General features: G+C 43.4%; 1 protein-coding gene across 12 annotated transcripts in view; it reads left to right on the forward strand.

The window, feature by feature from the left end:
* LOC107388489 (neuronal cell adhesion molecule) overlaps positions 1-13029 on the forward strand; it is a 113321-nt gene extending 100292 nt beyond the window's left edge. For 4 of the 12 annotated variants that reach the window (XM_054733533.2, XM_054733534.2, XM_054733535.2 and 1 more), the window contains 7 exons: positions 855-1031; positions 3557-3616; positions 4995-5114; positions 6324-6482; positions 6977-7108; positions 7321-7399; positions 10988-13029. In XM_054733533.2, coding sequence (XP_054589508.1) covers positions 855-1031; positions 3557-3616; positions 4995-5114; positions 6324-6482; positions 6977-7108; positions 7321-7399; positions 10988-11234 — 974 coding nt within the window. In that variant the 3' untranslated portion in view covers positions 11235-13029. Of the gene's footprint in view, positions 1-854; positions 1032-3556; positions 3617-4994; positions 5115-6323; positions 6483-6976; positions 7109-7320; positions 7400-7535; positions 9253-10987 lie in introns of those variants that run through there. The other 8 variants (XM_054733536.2, XM_054733538.2, XM_054733547.2 and 5 more) reach the window with 5 other exon arrangements.
* Positions 13030-21292: the final 8263 nt, after the last annotated feature.

Below are 21292 nucleotides of genomic sequence, written 5' to 3' on the forward strand. Positions count from 1 at the left end.
GTTTCTCTTGTCGCGGCGCTGCCATGGCCGTTATGATCAGCGTTCGGTGTTCCAGCAGTGTTTTGTGAGGAGAAATAAATACACCTGAAAGCAATTCTTACCTTTAACCTCCACATTATTAGAGCAACCTTTTCATGTTTTGATGGTATGATGTCATTTCCTGTCATGTTTACGTATATTACTGTGCATTATACAGATTTATTTATTTCATTAATATTGAGAGGCATAATTTCAAACTGTCAGTGTTCATTTTGGTATTTTCCAATAATTATTCTTATAGAAACAATTATAACTATAGTTGTATTGATCCAAAGTGTGAAATGTGAATTTTACATATTTGTTTACAGTTTCAAGTAGGTGTAGTTAACATTTTCTTTGCAGTCATTGAAAATGATTGCATCAGAAGAAATATACATATATTTTAGTCGACTAAAATAAGACTAAAACTACAACAAACTGGATGACAAAATTGTGACTAAAATTAAAGACAATTTTAATCAAAAGACTAAAACTAAATTAAAAGTGCTTGTCAAAATTAACACTGCCTCCTTCATGTAGTTTTTATGTCACTCTTTCTCATGCCTTTCATTCTATTCAAGTTATTAGATGAATAACAGGAAGTCTGAAGCATTATGTTTTCTCCTTATAATTACAACACAAATTAACAAGTCATCTTTGGTCATCCCTGCAATCTGTTTCTGAATCCCACACCCAAATCCCTCCATTTTCATCTTTCTCACCACTGACACCCCATCTACACCCCCCTCATCCTCCTTATATTTCCACTCAACTTGCTGCCTTCCAACTTCCTCCTTCATCCCACCACTGCTGTCTTCCATCCATCACTCTTGTAGTCAATAACTCCAATGAACTGGGCCCAGAGGAGGAGATGGCCCTGCCCGCCAATGAGACCTCAGTCACTTTGCACAACCTCAAGTACAGCAAACGCTACAAGTTTGTTTTGAATGCAAAAACAAACAGAGGAGCAGGTCCAACCATTTCCCAGGAAGCTTTCACCATCATGGATGAAGGTAAGTCAGCCAGTGCAGACAAAACGGGAGACTATCAAACAAACGCAGATAGCTAAAAGAAAAACACTCCAAAGATTTAGATGATAGGTTCACGTTAAATAGTTAATGGCTTGTATTTGATATAGCTCTTTCTAGGTTTCTACCACCCCCCAAGGCACTTTACAACACAACCAATCATTCACCCATGCACACACACACATTCACACACTGGTGGTGATGAGCTACAGTGTAGTTACAGCTACCCTGGGGTGCACTGACAGAGGCAAGGCTGCCAAGTACAGGCACCACTGGCCCTCCGACCACCAAAGGCAGGGAAGGAGGGCTAAGTGTCTTGCCCAAGGACACAACTGCAACACATGGGGCTCGAACCTGCACCCCTCCTGTTATGGGGCAGGCACTTAACTCTGCTGCCATTGTTACCCATAAAAATAGGAATATTTGATTTTTTTTTTACCATTATCCATTATTATAAACTAAATAGGAACCTAAAATCACATTTCTACTTCCATGCATTCGTAAACTTTATACCTTATCTTTGCAAAAATGACAAATACTACCATTTAAGTTATGCCATTAGTACCAGACCAAAATATCTATAAATGTTACCTTGGATCTGTCATTTTGAGTGAGAAGAGAATGTAGAAGGCTGATAACACAGTTTTTATCTAAGAAACTGTCAGGATTCAGGCAGTAAAGCTTAAAGTGAGCCTCTCAGCATGTTTAACTCTTCAGGCTCTGCTGGGTGGGTGGTCTGATTGACAATTTGTTACTTCACGATGAAAAGTGCCTCCCAGCCCTGAAATTATTGTGAAACTTTTTTACTTTAGAAACAGGCCAAATTATGCATTAGGCTAAATTAGTAACTATGCACCACTTTTTAAACACATTAGCGTTGTTTCATCTCCCCTATAAAAAGCTTGCTCTTATTTATAATGACTGTAATTTGAATTGTTGGTAAAGACGTTTGGCCATCAAAACAGGCAATTTTTAACGCTACGTTTTCTGAACAACACCTCAGATGGCTGTTTTATAATAGGTTTTAGCCAACGCCTAAATAAGTTTTAGTTTGAGCTCTGTTTTTGTTTGGCTTGGTTAACCCTCTCAGGCTCAAATAAGTTTTGATAAAAGGACGAACAACTAAGTCCTTCAGGGGTACTTCTGAGTTAAAATGCTCATGAAATACATATGTGGAGTAGCCAGGTAGATAGGTTTTAACTGTTGCAAATCTGCAACGCCTGCCTCCAGAGGGTTAAAAGACAGAATTAGGAGCCTAAGTCTCCTCCCTTTCCGGTCGACTCATGGGTCCCCGGAAGAACGAAAACATGAATGCAAGTCATCGGGGTTAAAACGCTATTTTCTAATACGCGTAGCATTAGGCCCTGTGGATTGCACATATGAAATGAAAAGTAATGATAGGTGTTTTGACCACACCAGTCACGTACTTAGAGATTTATTAGCTTGTAAAAGTTCGTAATTAGCAGGACTAAAAACTAGAAATCGGCACGTCGCATATGTGACGTCACCACATGATCTCCCCTCCCCAAAGTAGCTGCTACTTACCGCATGACCAGATTTATGGTGGTTCTTTCCTCCTGTGGGAAGTTAGCTGAACTTACAAACCTTTTCCCTCAGCTTTCTCCGTGTCTGGTTCGATGACGCCACTTTCGTGAAGCGCATTTGTAGTCCTGGACTTATTTCCACACAAAATCTAAAATAACGTTTCCCCCTGTTTGAAAATAAGCACGTTCTTGGTATCAAAATGTAAAATCCATAGCACAAAACAAGCGGAATTAGAAAATAGCGTTTTTAGCCTCATTGATTTGCATTCATTTTTTCGTTCTTCCGGGGACCCGTGGTGCAGAAGTAGATGGGCGTGATTTAGGCTCCCTATCGTAAAATTTAGAGTTCAAAATACTATATGTACATGTAATGACATCCAGTTGCATTGTTATGGCTGGTTTGAAATAAATGTCCTCATTGCCGTGGCTCAACATGCCCACTTAAATGTCACTGATCCTAGAATGACACCAGCTGAGGGATGTCAAGGCCCGCTGTAACCCTGTCCTTTTGCTTCAGCTGGTCCAGTTCCTCTCTTTTAACCTCACAGGCTATGTCTACACAGACACTTACTCTTCAGACAGACTAAAATGTGACAAAACTCATCCACAAACAAGCCCTCATCCTTAAAAACCTTCATTTTGACCCAACAAACGGTTTGCCTGAGTCCAAAGCCACTGAGATAAAGGTGAAATGTGACATGTGCATTTTCAGTTGTGTCTAATGACATCAGATAAGTTTGTCCTGCTGCTTCTCTGTTGGAAACTCTGACTCCCTCATACCACTTCCACAATGCCTGCTGGTTGCTTTCCCTGCTGCATGGCATGCTAGTGAACTGAGTGCTCACGATGGTGTATGCTGTGTCTGTTCAGGAGGAAAATGCGAGTGTTTATCTTGTGCATGTCTGTGTGTGTGTGTGTGTGTGTGTGTGTGTTTTGCAACGTTTACCCTCTTGATGTTGTTCACAGGCAACACCCAAACCTCTCGCCCTATTGCACAGTCTCCTCATCATCGCCCGATCCACAAGGGTACAGACTCTGCTGTGATGTTAGCAAACTGCATGTCTCATTAGTGGATTATTAGATATGTTGTGTTTATGGGGGATTGCTCCAGTTTTTATTGATGTGCAGCGAAAAACCATTCAACCCCTTGTAGACTTATTCTGTTTTGATTGTTTTGTCAAACTTGATTGTTTGAGATCAGCAATCAGATTTGGTTATGAGACATTTTAATATTTCTTTTCAAAGGAAGATAGTTGCAATCGAGCGTTTAAGTGTAAGAATTTTATCACATCACTGTGAACAGTGAATAGTCATGAGAGACCAGACAGGTGGTGATAAAATAAATCACAGATAAACCAGGGAGTGGTGAGCAGCAGCTCGGCAAACACTTTCTCTCACAAACATTCCCTTCTCAGATGGGAAGCCCTGCAAGATAACATGTGACTGAAACGAACATGGTGGAGGAGGAGCGGACCATGCACGTCTGTCATCTAGCTCTCGGCTACACGTCATATTCAACCTGCAGGAACTTTGTTTGTTCCAGAAAAACTGACCAAAACATTCCAACGTGTTTCAAATCCCGAATTTGTGATCGGAGCAGTCTCAAGGTCTTTCCGGGTAGACCAGAGTGTTTGTAACACACCACTCAAGGTAGGATTATCTGATAAGATTCACTTTAGAGCCATTACGTCAGTTGTTCATATCCTTAAGGGCGGGATTGGTCAGAAATCGGCATGATTATCCTGCCGTGTGAACCAGGCTTGAGTGGTCCAGGCCCTAAGATAAAGTGCAAAGCAACCCCTGGCCATCATACCACCTCCATCTTTAACTGTTGGCTTGATGGTCTTTCTCTGAAATGCGGCTCTGATTATTCCTCAGTCAACACATTTGTCCAAAAAGACTTGGAGATGGGAGATTTGGTCAGCAAACTCTTCCCATGGATATGATTGCCTCTGTCTCTTTCCTGCTGGTAGATCGTGAACTCTGACCTTTGCCTAAATCAAGGGAGGCCTCTAGCTTTATGTGTTCTACCATTCTTGAATTCATTTAGAATGAAAGCATGATTTGTTGCTTTTTATGATGTTTAATCATATTAATAATAATCCCATCATTCTGGAAGTGATCAGGCCTGCGTGTGGTCCTTATAGTCAGCTGTAGACAATATGTAGTATTTACTCAGGGTGACTGTCTGATGTTTAGATTAGTTTGCTGATTTCAAACATTTAGGTGACAAAAAGGTCAAAAACTGAAGAACTCTGGGGGCAGTTGTTATTTTTCTCAGCACTAATTCTACTGTAAGAGCATGTAGCATGGGTTGTACCGGAGGCATGTTTGATTGCTTCTTGTTGGCTTGTCTAATGACCAGCAGGCCCACCGTGATGACTGTCTCTTTTCTTGTGCGCAGCACGGCCTGCGGGTCCTTTTGCAAACGTTAGCTCGTCGCTCGAAGATGACGGGGCCCTGATCAGTTGGGAGTACTGGGGCCCAGAGAAAAACGTTTACGTAGAGTACATAGTAAACAACAGTAAGCAACATTTCTCCCAGTTCCATGTGTGTGTAGGCAGAGACTTCTACTTCATCACTGGCTTGTGCAGGTGGATAGAAATATTGGCTGTGAGTGTAAGCGCTGACTCCTGCCAGTGCAGACCCACACGTGAAAATGGCCGGTAACCCGCCTGTGATTGGCTTGCTGACTACCCAGCGCAGGTACGGACCAGAGCTGGGCTCATAACCGGCAACAGTTTGGCTGGAAATGGTGTAAAAATGTCAAAAAAAGAGAGAAGCTTTTGTTCAAAGACAACGGAGCTGACTGGAGAGTTCCTGTTGCTTTTATCCACCTGCAGCAAGGTGAAGTGCTCTGCTGTAGGACTCTCTCACTCCTACTGTTGAATCCATCCTGTTAGGGATTATCATAATGGTAGATCCCACTCTTATGGACAGTGTTGTGCAACACATAACCCTGTGATCATCAGTCATGAAGCATTTCATATACATAGCTCATTCCCACATGTACGGTGGCCCTGACAGTTCACATGCTTATAAAATAAGGATCAAAAGAAGAATAAATGATTAATAACGCAGGTATTTTCAAGGCATCGGAGTTAGAGCCAGACACAAACGTCTGACTTAAAGCACAGCTTCACAGCTTTGATCTGATATGTTCACAAGTCTGAGAATAATCTTGAGTCAAAAGACATTTTTTGTCTCTATAGCAGCCGGAATGTTCTCGATTTCGTAGAAACATAAAAGGTATAAAAATTACCAACCTAAAAAAGGTGAAACTAGCATGTTTATAATTTTGGGACGGATTCAGTTGATTTTGAAGTGAGTAGCTATTTCATAAAAAAAAAAAATTGTAAAATAAATATGAAATACAAAATGATTAATAGCGTTAAATACACTTTTTATAAGTAGCAAAAGTATTTTTTATTTATTTGGGTATTTTTTAGAAAACGAACGCTACCTTTGTGTTGGTTGCCACGTTCAGCTGCTCTGCGCTGAGCTGTGTTTTCATAAAGACTTCAGTCTGTTCTTTTTGAAACTGCAGTGCTTTGAGCTTTGAGGGCCACCGCCACTGTTCATTCAGACCTGTAGGACTTTGGAAACCCATTAAAGGTTCACACAATGTAGCACCACGTCACTAGTGTTTCAAATCAACCATGCAGTTTGCACGCTGTCACAAACCCCATGGCTCCCTCACACGTGCCTTTATTCATCAACGTCCCTCCTGCAGGTGAAGGTGAAGAGGAGTGGCAGAAAGAGCTTGTGAATGGCTCTCAGAACGTTAAGCTGAAAGGGTTAAAGGTCGGCCTCTCCTATAGGGTGCGAGTTGTGGCCAAGGGTCACCACGACCAGCCACTCCACTCCGAGGAGCTTTTTGTCACGCTCCCAGGTGAGGCACTCGTTTGGGGCGAAGCCTCACCCTCGGACTGGCCTCACGCCGTGACATATGTAGAACTTTTGTAGGAATTTGCATGATTTGTTTTGTTTGATTGCTGTTTAATCAATGTCTGTAGCCTGGATCTAAGCTGGATATTCTAATATAGAAGTAAAGTCCATACAGTAAACGTGCGTATGGGTGTGAATGTTGTCTCTGTGTGTCTGTCACTATTCATGGACTCTTACTCTTACATTTGACACACTCACTGACCCAGTTAAAGCAATTTTTGTTAAATCCCAGAGATTTCTAACTCATCTAACATGTTTTGTACCAGTACACAGTTTTGTTTATCTGATATGATGAAATTACTAATTGCCACCATGTCTGCAAAAATAATCGGCAACCCTTTCAGCTCATAACTAGAAGGGATTTTATTCCCTGTCACTGGAAAAGAGAAGAAATGGGATTCCAGTTCCAGTTTTCACGTTTGTTTGTCCTTCGTCCAGCTGTGGCTAGCAGACAGGTGGACATCGCCACTCAAGGATGGTTTATTGGCCTCATGTGCGCCATCGCCCTGCTCATCCTTATTCTTCTCATCATCTGTTTCATTCAGAGGAATAAAGGAGGAAAATACCCCGGTGAGCTACGACACAAACGCCACACGTGCAGGAATAAACTAGCCCTGCCTGTATAATGGGAGTTTTGTCTCTTACTAGGGTAACAAAGCACACTTTTACTGCCGTTTATTTATATAGATCACAATAAATAGTTTGCTTGGACATAATTTTCCTTCCTGCAGTTGGCATTTATTACAAAAACATAAAAAAATCTTTTTTTTTCATCCCACCAGTGAAAGAAAAAGAAGACGCTCACACAGACCCTGAGTTCCAGCCAATGAAAGACGATGACTGTACTTTTGTGGAATACAGGTGAGAGAAGGTGCCGTGGGTCCCAAGTGCCCTTTTTTTGTACCCATAAACCCTTGCCCTGTACCCACTTCTGGCCCAGATCTGCTCTCTCTTTCTCTGACTGGCTTCACTTCCTTCCTCTACTCAACTGTCACAGCTGATCGCTAAATCACCCAAATCCATCCATAACAGAAACTCCCAAGACGAAGTGCCACAGTTCTGACTTTCTACCACACAGAAGGACGGGATGGTTTTGTCTTTTCTTCCAGGTTTTGGGATGTCTTGACTGCCATTTATGTTGGACAGTTGTGTTAGCTTGATGTGACATCGGGAGGTCATTTGAGGAGATTCTTCAGGTTTAAGAGATTTAATGCTTGGAAGGTTTAAATGTGACTGTTACAAAAGCTAAACCAATTGCAATCATTGAATCTCATTCCGACTAATAAGCTATCCATAAACATTGTATGTACAGAACACATAGCATTAACATTATGCCTATAACACATTTCTGCTGACTTGACTTGGATAGGACAGAAAAGCACTAAACTAGCATTCAGCGGGTATTCAGCTGTGCTCGCCAACATCTTCTTCGTGGGCTGTTCCTCCAATCGCACGCTGAGTAAAAAAGTAAAAGAAAACAAGCACTTTAATTCTGTATATCTATGCTTTTTGAATATTGTTTTTAAAAGACAATTTATAAGATAGTCTTGCTTTTATATCTTGTATTATATTCTGTTTTGTATGGAGACATAAATAAAGATGTTCAAGTTATTTTCTGTAGGTATAATGCACGGATATATAACATTTATTTTGCTTTAGGCAATAACGTGTTGAATGGAAATACTGTGCAAAAATAGAAGTGTGTTATATGGATACCTATGGATGTAATGTGACATTAAAAGCATGTTTCAGGGAAGCAATCCTGACTGTATGAACTGGTTTCTGGCAGGAAAGTTGCTTTTTTTCGTCATTTACAAGGAAAAATATAACATTAAATTTTTTTATCATGACTGTAAATTCCATGAAAAGATCAAAACCAGCAACTGATGCCTGATTTTTAAGTATCGGCTATCTTTGTATGTAGCCGATATTCTCTGAAGCTCTTCAAATCAAGCCACAAAGGCATACTTTTAGTTTTATTTTATTTTATTTTATTTCACAAATAGTTAGTTGGTTGAATAGGTGAGGAAAGTCAGTTCCTTTTTTTCTTTTAATGAAAAATCACTAAAAATGTTGTTTTAAGACCATATGTGGTATTCAATGAGTTCTAAAGCTAAAGTCCCACTAGTTGTCTCACACACACTTGTGTGAGAAGTTTGTTCTCCACATTTGACCCATCCTCTGGGGCAGCTGCAGACACAGCCGTGCTTGAGAACTGTTTCGTGGTTTAACCCCCCAATGCAGCCCCTTACAGCTGCAAGCGGGGAGGCATTGGGTGTCATTTTTTAAGTCTTTGGTATGACCCGTCTGTGGTCTTGAACACGAACTCCCAGGCTCAGGGCAGACACTCATACCACTAGGCCACTGAGCTGGTGTTAATATCAAGATTATAACCTGAAAGCTTCACTTATTTAATCCAGTAGTGTTATTGTAAAAGCTCAACCTCTTTTCCAGGATTAGCTGTTTTGTCAAAAACTTTGCTGTAACAAATCTGGTTATGAGCGATAATATGAAGTCCTGCCCACACACACACACACGCACACACACGCTCGCACGCACGCACACACACACACATACGCACACACGCGCACACACACACGCACACACACGCACATACGCACACACACACACATGCACGCACACACACACTCGCGCACACACACACACACACACACAAACACACACACACACACACACACACACACACACGCACATGCAATAACCAATGAGACTTAAAAAAATCTTCATAATCAAAGTTAGAACTATGTGAACCAACATTAGTTAACATCTGCAAAAATGCATCTGAGGAGAACTTTCATTTTGTTATTAAAGGAAAATGTTCCATTCACGTACAGAAAGGGGTGGGACTTAAAACATATACTGCAGCCAGCCACTAGGGGGTGCACTTTTACATTCTGGCTCAACTTTGTTCTTATGTTCTGATCTCTTGGTGTTAGATTATGATCTTCTCTTAAACAGACCCTCTGGTGGAAGATCTACATGTGCTAGTTGCAATTACTATATAGTGACATAATTAATATCTAGGAAGTTTTTGACTGATTTAATTGGTTTACTTTTATTTGAAGAGCACTTTAGATGCATAAATAAACTACGGGTTTGCTTTACAGACAACAGTGCGTCTCTCAGGGGCATCAGTTTGCGTTTGGTTTTGGTCTTTTTAAAAACAACAACATGTAGTCGCAACAGTCAATGTTTTGTTGTGCCTGCAAGAGGACCAACCCTAAGGACATCAAGTCACATTCAGCAAACCACAAGGAAAACTGAACAATAACATAGTCTGTGCTGTTTTTATTTTTATTTTGCTCAGTTACATAAATAAAAGCTTGACTCATCTAGTCTGTAGTTTTCTGACTGCAGAAGAAGAAGATATGCTAATGTTGCGTTGTCTGCGTACAATCACCAAAACCTCCTCAAATGAACAAACAGCAGTGACTGTGTGGGATTTCAGTGAGATGTCTTCATCAGGTGTTTAGGTCCCGGTAAAGGTGAAGGTAAGGGAGGGAGATGGTGTCTAAAGGGACGGTCTGAAGTCACTGTGGAGAAAAAAGCTGTCATTAAGTTTATTATCAGATCATAGAGCCTCCATCATGTTGGTGCTTATTAAAACCGCTCTCTACTAAAACGTCTGGCTATAGCGTGCCACTGATCTTCTAGTAGATACTTTTATTCGATTAAAGAACTGCTGACATTATGATGGCCTTGTGATCGTGTCTCATTAATGTTTAACTCATGACTGTGTCGTGTTTTTGATTATCTGACAGCCAAAGAAGACTTTCTTTGCAAACCTATCATGCATATTTTCCAAGTTGGAATTATTCTCGTGCTTGCTTTGAGTGGAGGGTTGTCTGGCTGAAAAAGTGCTCCTAAAGTCTTCTTCACTCCATTGCTCCGGGTCTTCTGTTTTTCATCACAGCTTCTGTCTAAAGGGGGAATGCTTTTGTCATATTTTCCACCTTCATGTTTGGTTTCAAGGGGAATTTGAACAGAATATGATTGCTTGAGCTTTATTCCCCAGTTGCCTGATAGAAACCACGTACTTCATAACTTGGTTTTTTATATATAGACATAGAGCAAGTTCATTAGAAATATGTAATGCAATAATTGGCATTTGCATGCTTCATCTTAAAAAGTGATCACTAAACGATGGTGCTGAGAGAAAACATTCATCTTCTAACCAGTTTGTTCTGTTTTTGCTTTCTTGTCACATGTAAATGGTTCAGATCAGCCAGGAAAACCTAAAAACCTAGGTTTCTAAAAAATAACACAGCATTCCTGTGAGGGGTAAACTCCGGATTGCTGCTTTAAGTGTGACAAGAAAAGCAACAGAAGAAATATTTGCGGGAATGAAAACTTTTTCTCAGAGCTGTACCTGCTGCATCTGTCACTCCATCTTCACCTGTAACATCTGCATGTTATTTTCTCCCTCAGTGACAATGAGGACCACAAACCATTAAAAGGGAGCCGCACACCTTCTAACGGGACAGTTAAGAGAGACGACAGTGACGACAGTTTAGTTGACTACGGTGAAGGAGGAGATGGACAGTTCAACGAAGACGGCTCCTTTATTGGCCAGTATAGTGGGAAGAGTTCCTGCAGGGACAATACCGAGGGCCCTGAGAGCTCAGAGGCCCCGTCTCCCATAAACGCCATGAACTCCTTGAACTCTTTTGTGTAGCTATTCAACACTAACACCCCAGCATGGTGTGCTGCACAAATTGCCTGCATCCCCGTCGTTTAGAGAGCTCCCTCCACGCTGCATGGCTTTATGATCATGCATCATAATATTTATAATTTTACTCGGAAATCTTTTAAAGAAACATTTGTAAACCATTGATGGACTTCGCAGAATGTAGAGGGAAAGCTGTTGATTTTAAAGAATACATACAAACATGTTATTTCACGAAGGCTGTTAACACTTTGATATTAACAAGTGATGCATTCACATGCACAGCACACAGCTTTACTGGATTATACCTGTCTATGTTATCGGTTATAACATTACCTGCTATGCTGAAAGAGAGTTAAATGTCTACGACAGAGGCCTGTTACTCCATTTTTGTCTCTGACAGAAACTGTAATAGTCACACGTCGGCATGAACATATTTATACAATTCCATTATGCATTCACAGCCCACAAGGCAGATCATCCACTGTGTACATGGAAATGAGTTTGGGGAGCAGCGCTTACACACACACACACACACACACACACACACACACACACACACACACACACACACACACACACACACACACACACACACACACACTCCGCTTTACATTCCTGCACAGACACGTCTCCAGTTTTTGTTCCTGCAAAAATAGAAACCGACACGCAACATTGCACGTCCGTCTTATGAATGGTACTTTTCCTTCCCCTGCACGGAATCGTTTATTTTTTAGCTCCATCTGAAGGCCAGAAGGGAATGCTGAGGGTGCAGTAGTCCGCCACAATTGCAGCAGTGCTCCTTCAGCAGGCTGTGCCTTTTTTAAAAAAAAAAAAAACAGCAATTCTGTTTCAAAGACTCTTTTCTTCAAGTTCACCGACTTGAATGGAGACACTAATGGGACTGCAGATGTCAAATACAAGAACGAATAAGATCAATTGAAGACATTTTGGATGGAGAACCATCTCTGAATTATCTGTTAAGTTTTAAACAATCCCAGTCAGTCCGCTAAAAACAATTATTTAAGCTACTTATGGTGCATTAGGAAAGTCATTGATTGTATTTCTGCAGGGTGTTGGTCTGCTCACACACACACACACACACACACACACACACACACACACACACACACACACACACACACACACACACACACACACACACACACACACACACACACACGAGTGTGTACCAGACGTTCAGTTTCTATCCAAGCTGTTACTTTGTACTAACCAACCTTGAGGGCCTTTTGGATGGGGTCAAGATTTCCTTGCTTTTTTCTTTAACTTGCATCAAGTTTTATTTTTTTAAGATGTGTAGAATATTTGTTGGATTTGTAAATATTTTTATTGATTGTACAGGGGCAAGCATCTATGGCAGCCAATGAGTGGCAACTTTGTGCTTGGTTTGGTTTCAGTTGTTTATAGGACTGTAAGTAAATGTAGACGCCTGTAGAAAATATATTCATGATGGTAATTGTTTTCTTTTGTGTTGCTGTGCTAATTGTATATTGCTATGTAACTAACCAGATGACAATTTTATCATAATTTATTATGTTTTTCTGGTTTAAACAACGCCGTCATGCACAGACATATATTCTGATTTTATATGAGATTTTATTCATTTCCAGTGTATGATTTAACATTTTATTTCCTGACATTACAGCAAATGAGTTTTTTCCAGGGAACAGATTTGTATTAACAGATACGTTTTTCTCTTTTTCAGTTTTGAGTCATTTTAGTGAAAGTACGAAATTTGGGCTGCAGGACGTATAACAGAAAAATAAATGATAATCTGCTGTCAGTTTCCAGACTCTTAACTCATTTTGTCTTTTTCTTGAAGAAATGAACTTCTGTCCGTGAAGTGCACACGATGCTCTCCGACAGTGATGGCCCACAAATAAAATGATTTCACTCACCCGGCGTTCTCCACAGAAGACGGTTATTTATTTGTTGTGAGAATTTTATTATTAAGCTTTAATGCAGGAATTAATTGATCGTCATTAAGCAAGTTCCCTCACATTATAAAAACTCACTTAGCTGAGTCGAAAACAAGACCGTTAATACAAATGTTTAGGTTTCAAAAACAGTAATTCCTTAAAGGTGCAACTTGTAAGGATGACATCCTGTTGTCAAATGTGGGTACTGATGACCCCCCCCCCCCCAATATTAAACTCATTCCTATGCCCCTGACTCTGTCCAAGCTTTCTTGACAACTGCATGGATGCATTCCAGTGTACCCTCAGGCTTTAGGCAGTTTATTTACTCTGTTTTTGATGAAATCACCAAAGTGACATCTAAGCCTCCTTCAGACAGGCCATGAAAAACGGAAATATTCCGGACTTTGTCCGTATGACCTTTGTTATGCCTTTTGGTCAAAAGTCAGTAGTTAGTGCATAATCTGATTAAGTTATGTAAGCAAGGTGATAAATAATTTCAAAGTTAAGAAATGTGTGATTTATGCTAAAAAAAACTGTCAAAATGTGTGGGTTTGAAATTTGCTCCGAGTGAGACATCGTTGTCACAAGCGATCTTTGTATTGTACGTGCGGAAATGGGAGCGAGTGAGCGCTCCGATCATTCACCTATCTTTGACGTTTTTTCTCCGCAAACGCTGTGAAAAGTGCTTCGGCAGTATTAAAACAGTGAATAAGTTCATGTACACGCTATAAGTGCCCTACACGCTTGTACCTTTAGGAAACGTTCGTCTTTGTAAGTATTAATGTGTTCAGAAATAACCTTTATATGTGTTTACATGGAGTGAACTGTGATGCTAATGTAACGTATGTGTTAAGCTAGGCTAATCTTTAAGTTCTTATTAAGATGTGTATTAGCTAGCGATTTATTTTCACTTTCTGTATGTTTCAGTTACAAATAAGAAATAGCAAGGAGATGCCTTAAGGCTTAAAAGATCTTCAGTAAAATCAAGAAAAGCAAGCCTTGTGTGGAGATCTCGTCTATTTTGTTCGCTGGCTGTCTAGCTTCACATGGTCATGTGTCTTGAGGGCAGCACAGTAAAAAGACGTCTACTCAGCGGTTCAAGCATACAGAGCTACTTTAAGCAACATGAATTTACGCTCAGGAAGAAATTATCTAAAAGACTACGCTGCTGAAGGGCTAGACAAAGCGGCCGGTGAGGAACAGCAACGAGATGCCGCCACTCAACCAGCGACAATGCAGCAGCAGTCTCAGCCATTCGACACCAAGTCGCAGCAATCCAAACCATCGACAAGGCGGTCTCAACGGACATCCTCATCAACAGCTTCTGCAGCTGCAAAGGCCTACGCCAAAGCTCAAGCAGCACGAGCTCAACTGGCCTTCACTGAAAAGGAAGCCAATGCAATGAAACAGAGAGCTGAACTGGATGCCCATCTACATGTCCTCCAGTGCCAAAAAGCAATAGCCGCAGCTGAAGCAGAGGCCTCAGCCTATGAAGAAGCAGAGATTCAGAGCGGGGAGCCCTATGGAGAACTTTGTGAGGAAGTTGAGCCCATCAGTTCAGTGCACCGCACTAACGAATATGTTCAACAACAACGTGAGTTACTCTACCCAGACACTCAGCACGACCCAGCACAGCCTCCTAAAGGGAATGACAATGAAGTAGATGTACAAGACAGTACGCAAATAACTAATCCGTTTATAACCAAACTTAACAACTGCTTACCTGAATCAAGTGAAACGCAACAGTTTGCAAAATACCTAATTCGCAAAGAGCTAGTCAGCACAGGTCTTTTACAATTTGATGACAAACCTGAAAACTATTGGGCATGGAAAGCTTCATTCATCAGCGTAACCAAAGACTTAAATCTGTCACCAAAAGAGGAATTAGACTTGCTAACAAAATGGTTGGGTCCAACATCATCCGAACAGGCTAAGCGGATTCGTGCTGTACACACCCTCAATCCTGCTGCAGGTGCAAAGATGATCTGGCAACGACTTGAAGAGTGCTACGGCTCACCTGAGGCTATTGAGGACGCACTCTTAAAAAAGGTAGAGGATTTTTCCAAACTCACAAATAAAGACGATGTTAAGCTGCAAGAACTTAGTGACATCTTATTAGAGCTACAGTGTGCTAAACAAGATGGCGCACTCCCGGGACTTGCTTACCTGGACACAGCTAGAGGAGTCAGGCAAATAGTGGATAAACTTCCCTTCAACCTACAGGAAAGGTGGACAACTGTAGGAACACAGTACAAGGAGACTCATAGTGTGTCATTTCCTCCTTTCCCAGTTTTCACACAATTTGTCCAACGGCAGGCGAAAATGAAGAATGACCCAAGCTTTGCTACGTCCAAGGCCAACACCCACGTCCCTTCTCCCACAGAAAAACTGAGGGCATATAATCGTAAACCTACTGTGTCAGCACACAAAATGGTCATCACAGCAGAGCCGGACCAAAATAATCTCAGTCCAAAGAAAATGGAGGAACCAGATCGCCAGTGCCCAATCCACAAAAAACCACATCCACTCAAAAAGTGTAAGCTTTTTAGAGACAAACCCATTGAAGAAAGACAAGCCTATCTCAAAGAGCATAACATCTGCTACAGATGCTGTGGGTCTGTCCAACACATTGCAAAAAACTGTAAAACAGTGGTTAAGTGTATCGAGTGTGACAGCCTTAAACACTTATCTGCAATGCATCCCGGTCTTACTCCTGCCCCTAAGAGTACTACACCAGGAAACAACGACAATGAAGAGCAAACTGAGAGCTCACCTGCAGTCGAGTCGAGGTGCACAGAAGTATGTGGCCAAAGTGATATCCCACGTTCATGTTCTAAGATCAGTTTAGTCAAAGTGTATCCCACAGGCCAAAAAGAGAGAGCTGTAAAAATGTATGCAATAATTGATGATCAGTCCAACAGGTCACTGGCTAAGTCAGAGTTTTTCAGCCTTTTCAAAATCAATGCCCGACCCACACCATACACCTTAAAGACTTGCTCTGGCAGAGAACAAACCTCAGGTAGGAGAGCTGTAAACTTCTCCCTCGAGTCCTTGGATGGAGAAGTCAACATCTAGCTACCTCCTTTAATTGAATGTGACTCTGTGCCAGACAACAGATCTGAAATACCCTCCCCAGAGATTGCCCAGCATCACTCACATCTTCTTTCAGTTGCAGATAACATCCCACCTGTCGACCACCACGCCCCTATCCTTTTGCTCCTAGGAAGGGACGTCCTCAGGGTCCATAAGGTGCGTGAGCAAATCAACGGACCCAATGATGCACTGTACGCCCAAAGGCTAGACCTAGGTTGGGTTATTGTGGGGGAGGTGTGTCTAGGAAAAGCGCACAGTCAGTCAGAGGTCAATGTCTACAAAACACACACCTTAGATAATGGACGTGCGTCCTATTTTGAGCCTTGCCCAAACACAATTCACGTTAAAGAGAATTACGGGGTCACTATGAATGCAACCTGCGTGACAGATGATTTAGGACACTCTGTGTTTGTTAGATCTGAGGGTGATAACAAACAAGCCATGTCTATCGACGACGAAGCATTCCTGACAATAATGGACAACGAAGTTTATCAAAACCAAGAGAACAGCTGGGTTGCACCTTTACCCTTTCGCTCACCGAGAAGGAGGCTGCCTGACAACAGAGAACAAGTTCTGAAACGCCTCTGCTCTCTCCGAAAGACTTTAGAGAAGAGACCAGAAATGAAAGATCACTACATCCAATTCATGCAAAAAATGTTGGACAACGATCAAGCCGAGCCTGCCCCGCCTCTGCCAGAAAATAAAGAACATTGGTATTTGCCTACATTTGGTGTATACCACCCACAGAAGCCACAACAAACACGAGTTGTGTTCGATTCAAGTGCAGAGTGTGATGGAATTTCGCTCAATCAAGTGCTTCTTGGCGGACCTGATTTGAACAACTCCCTGTTGGGAGTGCTGTTGCGCTTCCGCAAAGAGCCCATAGCCCTGACAGCTGACGTGCAGCACATGTTTTACTGCTTCGTTGTACGGGAAGACCACAGAGATTATCTGCGTTATCTGTGGTATGAGAACAATGACATTACAAAGAACATAGTCGAGTTTAGAATGAAGGTCCACGTGTTTGGAAACAGCCCGTCGCCCGCTGTGGCCATCTACTGCATGAGACAGGCAGCACAACAAGGTGAACGAGAACACGGATCCGACGCAAGACGTCTTGTTGAGCGCCAGTTTTATGTTGATGATGGGCTCACATCAGTCGCCACGCCAGAGGAAGCAATCAACCTGCTCACAAGAACGCAAAACATGTTAGCAGAGTCTAACTTGCGCCTTCACAAAGTGGCATCAAACTGCAGTCAAGTCATGGAAGCTTTCCCTGTTGAGGACCGTGCAAAGGACCTGAAAGATTTAGACCTAGGAGTAGACCCTCTTCCAGTTCAGAGAAGCTTGGGACTCTGTTGGAACCTACAATCTGACAGCTTCACTTACCAGGTATCAAATGAGAGCAAACCATTCACACGGAGGGGAGTATTGTCGACAGTTAATAGTCTCTATGACCCTTTGGGATTTGCTGCTCCTATAATAATGCAGGGCAAAGCATTACTCAGAGAACTGTCATCTGATGGGAAAGACTGGGACACACTCTTACCCCCTGAGAAGCAGGAGAGGTGGGACTCATGGAAAGACTCTTTGAAAGCCCTTGAGAACCTCCAAATACCAAGGTGCTACAGCCCAGGTACGTTAAGCACAACAAAAGTGAAAGAACTATGCATTTTCTGCGACGCCTCCACTGTAGCTATAGGTGCAGTAGTCTATCTGCGTACAGTTGACAGTGAAGGACAGTGTCATACTGGGTTTGTCATGGGGAAGTCTAAACTCGCACCCCGTCCCGCACACACTGTACCACGTCTGGAACTGTGTGCTGCTGTGCTCGCGGTGGAAATGTTTGAGCTCATCAGAGACTAGTTAGACATTAAAATAGACAATGTGACATTTTATACAGACAGCAGGATTGTGTTGGGATACATACACAACACCTCCAGATGATTCTACATGTATGTTGCCAACAAGGTTACGCGCATTAGAGCATCCACCCATCCAAGTCAGTGGCGTTATGTACCAACTGAGTTAAATCCAGCTGACCAAGCCACTCGGTTCATTCCAGCAGCAGACCTGCAGAACAGTACCTGGTTCTCAGGCCTGCACTTTCTGGGCTCTGACACACACACAGAACCACACACTGGTCCTTTCACGCTCATCGAACCTGAAAAAGATAGAGAGATGCGTCCGGAAATAAAAGTAATGAAAACTACTGGAGAGGAAGGCAGCAACTCGCTCACACTGTTTACAGTGGGGATGGGGAGCTGCTGACGTCAACTGAGGCTATAGTCGGACGGTGGAAGGAATACTTTGAGGAGCTCCTCAATCCCACCAATGCGCATTCCGAGGAGGAACCAGAGCTGGGAGGCCTGGGGATGGACTGTCCGATCTCGGGGGCAGAAGTTGCTGAGGTAGTCAAACAACTACACAGCGGCGGAGCCCCGGGGGCGGATGAGGTTCGTCCTGGGTATCTCAAGGCTATGGATGTTGTAGGGCTGTCATGGATGACACGTCTCTACAAAATTGCGTGGTCATCGGGGGCAGTTCCTAGGGAGTGGCAGACCGGGGTGGTGGTCCCCATCTTTAAGAAGGGTGACCTGAGGGTGTGTTCTAACTATAGGGGGATCACACTCCTCAGCCTCCCTGGAAAGGTCTACTCCAAGGTACTGGAGAGGAGGGTCCGATCGATAGTTGAATCTCAGATAGAGGAGGAGCAATGTGGTTTTCGTCCTGGCCGTGGAACTGTGGACCAGCTCTATACCCTTGCAAGGGTGATGGAGGGGGCATGGGAGTTTGCCCAACCAATCCACATGTGCTTTGTGGATTTGGAGAAGGCTTATGACCGTGTCCCCAGGGACACCCTGTGGGGGACGCTCCAGGAGTATGGGGTGGATGGCTTTCTGTTAAGGGCCATTCAGTCCCTTTACCAGAGGAGCGTGAGTTTGGTCCGCATTGCCGGTAGTAAGTCGGACCTGTTCCCAGTGAGGGTTGGACTCCGCCAGGGCTGCCCTTTGTCACCGGTTCTGTTCATCACTTTTATGGACAGAATTTCTAGACGCAGCCGTGGTGTGGAGTGTGTCGAGTTTGGTGGCAGGAGAATCTCGTCTCTGCTTTTTGCGGATGATGTGGTCCTCCTAGCTTCATCCAGCTCTGACCTTCAGCTCTTGCTGGGTAGGTTCGCGGCCGAATGTGAAGCGGCTGGGATGAGGATCAGCACCTCCAAATCTGAGACCATGGTTCTCGACCGGAAAAGGGTGGCTTGCCACCTCCGGGTCGGGGGAGAGGTCCTACCTCAAGTGGAGGAGTTTAAGTATCTCGGGGTCTTGTTCACGAGTGAGGGTAGGAGGGATCGGGAGATCGACAGGCGGATTGGTTCGGCGTCTGCAGTGATGCGGACGCTGAGCCGATCTGTCGTGGGGAAGAGGGAGCTGAGCCAGAAAGCCAGGCTCTCGATTTACCGGTCGATCTACGTCCCAATCCTCACCTATGGTCATGAGCTTTGGGTAATGACCGAAAGAACGAGATCGCGGATACAAGCGGCCGAAATGAGTTTCCTCCGTAGGGTGGCCGGGCTCAGCCTTAGAGATAGGGTGAGGAGCTCGGACATTCGGGAGGGACTCGGAGTAGAACCGCTGCTCCTCCGGATCGAAAGGAGCCAGTTGAGGTGGTTTGGGCATCTGGTCAGGATGTCTCCTGGACGCCTCCCCGGGGAGGTGTTTCGGGCATGTCCTGCCGGCAGAAGGCCCCCGGGTCGACCCAGGACACGTTGGAGAGGTTACATCTCCAATCTGGTCCGGGAACGCCTTGGGGTCCTGCCGGAGGAGCTGGTGGACAAGGCCGGGGAGAGGACGGCCTGGAGCTCCCTAGTTGGGATGCTGCCCCCGCGACCCGGACCCGGATAAGCGGAGGAAGACAAGACGAGACGAGAAAACTACTGTATCAGAGCCACAGTTAGGTTCTGAGCGTTTCAAAAAGTACTCAAACTGGACCACACTTTGCAGAGTCATAGCCAAACTCATTCATGTAGTTACATCTTTTGCACAAAAGGCAAGTGGACAAAGGGGATGGAAAAGTTTCAGTGAGACACCAAATGTCCAAGAACTCACCCGAGCCAAAGTAGTCATCATTCGAGCTGTCCAACAAGAAGCTTACAAAGGGACACTTGAAAACATTAAAGAAGGAAAGAAGGACAGTGGCCTATTTGATACACTCAAAAAGCTCAATCCTGTAGTGGACAAAGACAGTCTCTTACGAGTCGGTGGACGTCTTTCCGCTGCCGATCTCACAGAAGATGAAAGGCACCCTTTGATTATCTCATCTACCAGCCACATTGCCAATGTAATTGTAACTCACTATCATGAACAAGTAGCTCATCAAGGAAGACACATAACTGAAGGAGCTATCCGTGGTGCTGGGTACTGGATAACTGGAGGGAAGCGGCTCGTGTCATCTGTCATCCATAAGTGTGTCACATGTTGCAAGTTGCGAGGTAAAATGCAGATCCAGAAAATGGCAGACTTGCCCGCAGACCGAGTCACCCCTGAACCACCCTTTACCACTGTAGGCCTAGATGTGTTTGGGCCATGGACAATTGTGACGCGTCGTACAAGAGGTGGTTGTTCCCAGAACAAACGTTGGGCTGTGTTATTCACATGCATGTCAACTAGGGCTGTGCATATCGAGCTGATAGAGACTATGTCTGCTGATAGTTTTATCAATGCATTGACAAGGCTTTTCTCTATTCGGGGTCCAGCCAAGTTTCTGCGCTCAGACAGAGGCACCAATTTTGTGGGCGCTTGTAAGGAATTAGGCCTAGACTCAGGAAACGGAGTAGTAGGAAAGTACCTGCGAGAGAAAGGGTGTGTTTGGGCATTTAATCCCCCTCATGCATCTCACATGGGAGGCTTGTGGGAGCGCCTTATTGGGGTCTCCAGGCGCATTCTGGACGCCATGTTGTTAAGAACTGAACAAACACATCTTACTCATGACGTGTTGTGTACCTTCATGGCCGAGGTGATGGCAATTATGAATGCA

The sequence above is a fragment of the Nothobranchius furzeri genome, chromosome 4, assembly GCF_043380555.1.
Source record: "Nothobranchius furzeri strain GRZ-AD chromosome 4, NfurGRZ-RIMD1, whole genome shotgun sequence".
Taxonomy (NCBI): domain Eukaryota; kingdom Metazoa; phylum Chordata; class Actinopteri; order Cyprinodontiformes; family Nothobranchiidae; genus Nothobranchius; species Nothobranchius furzeri.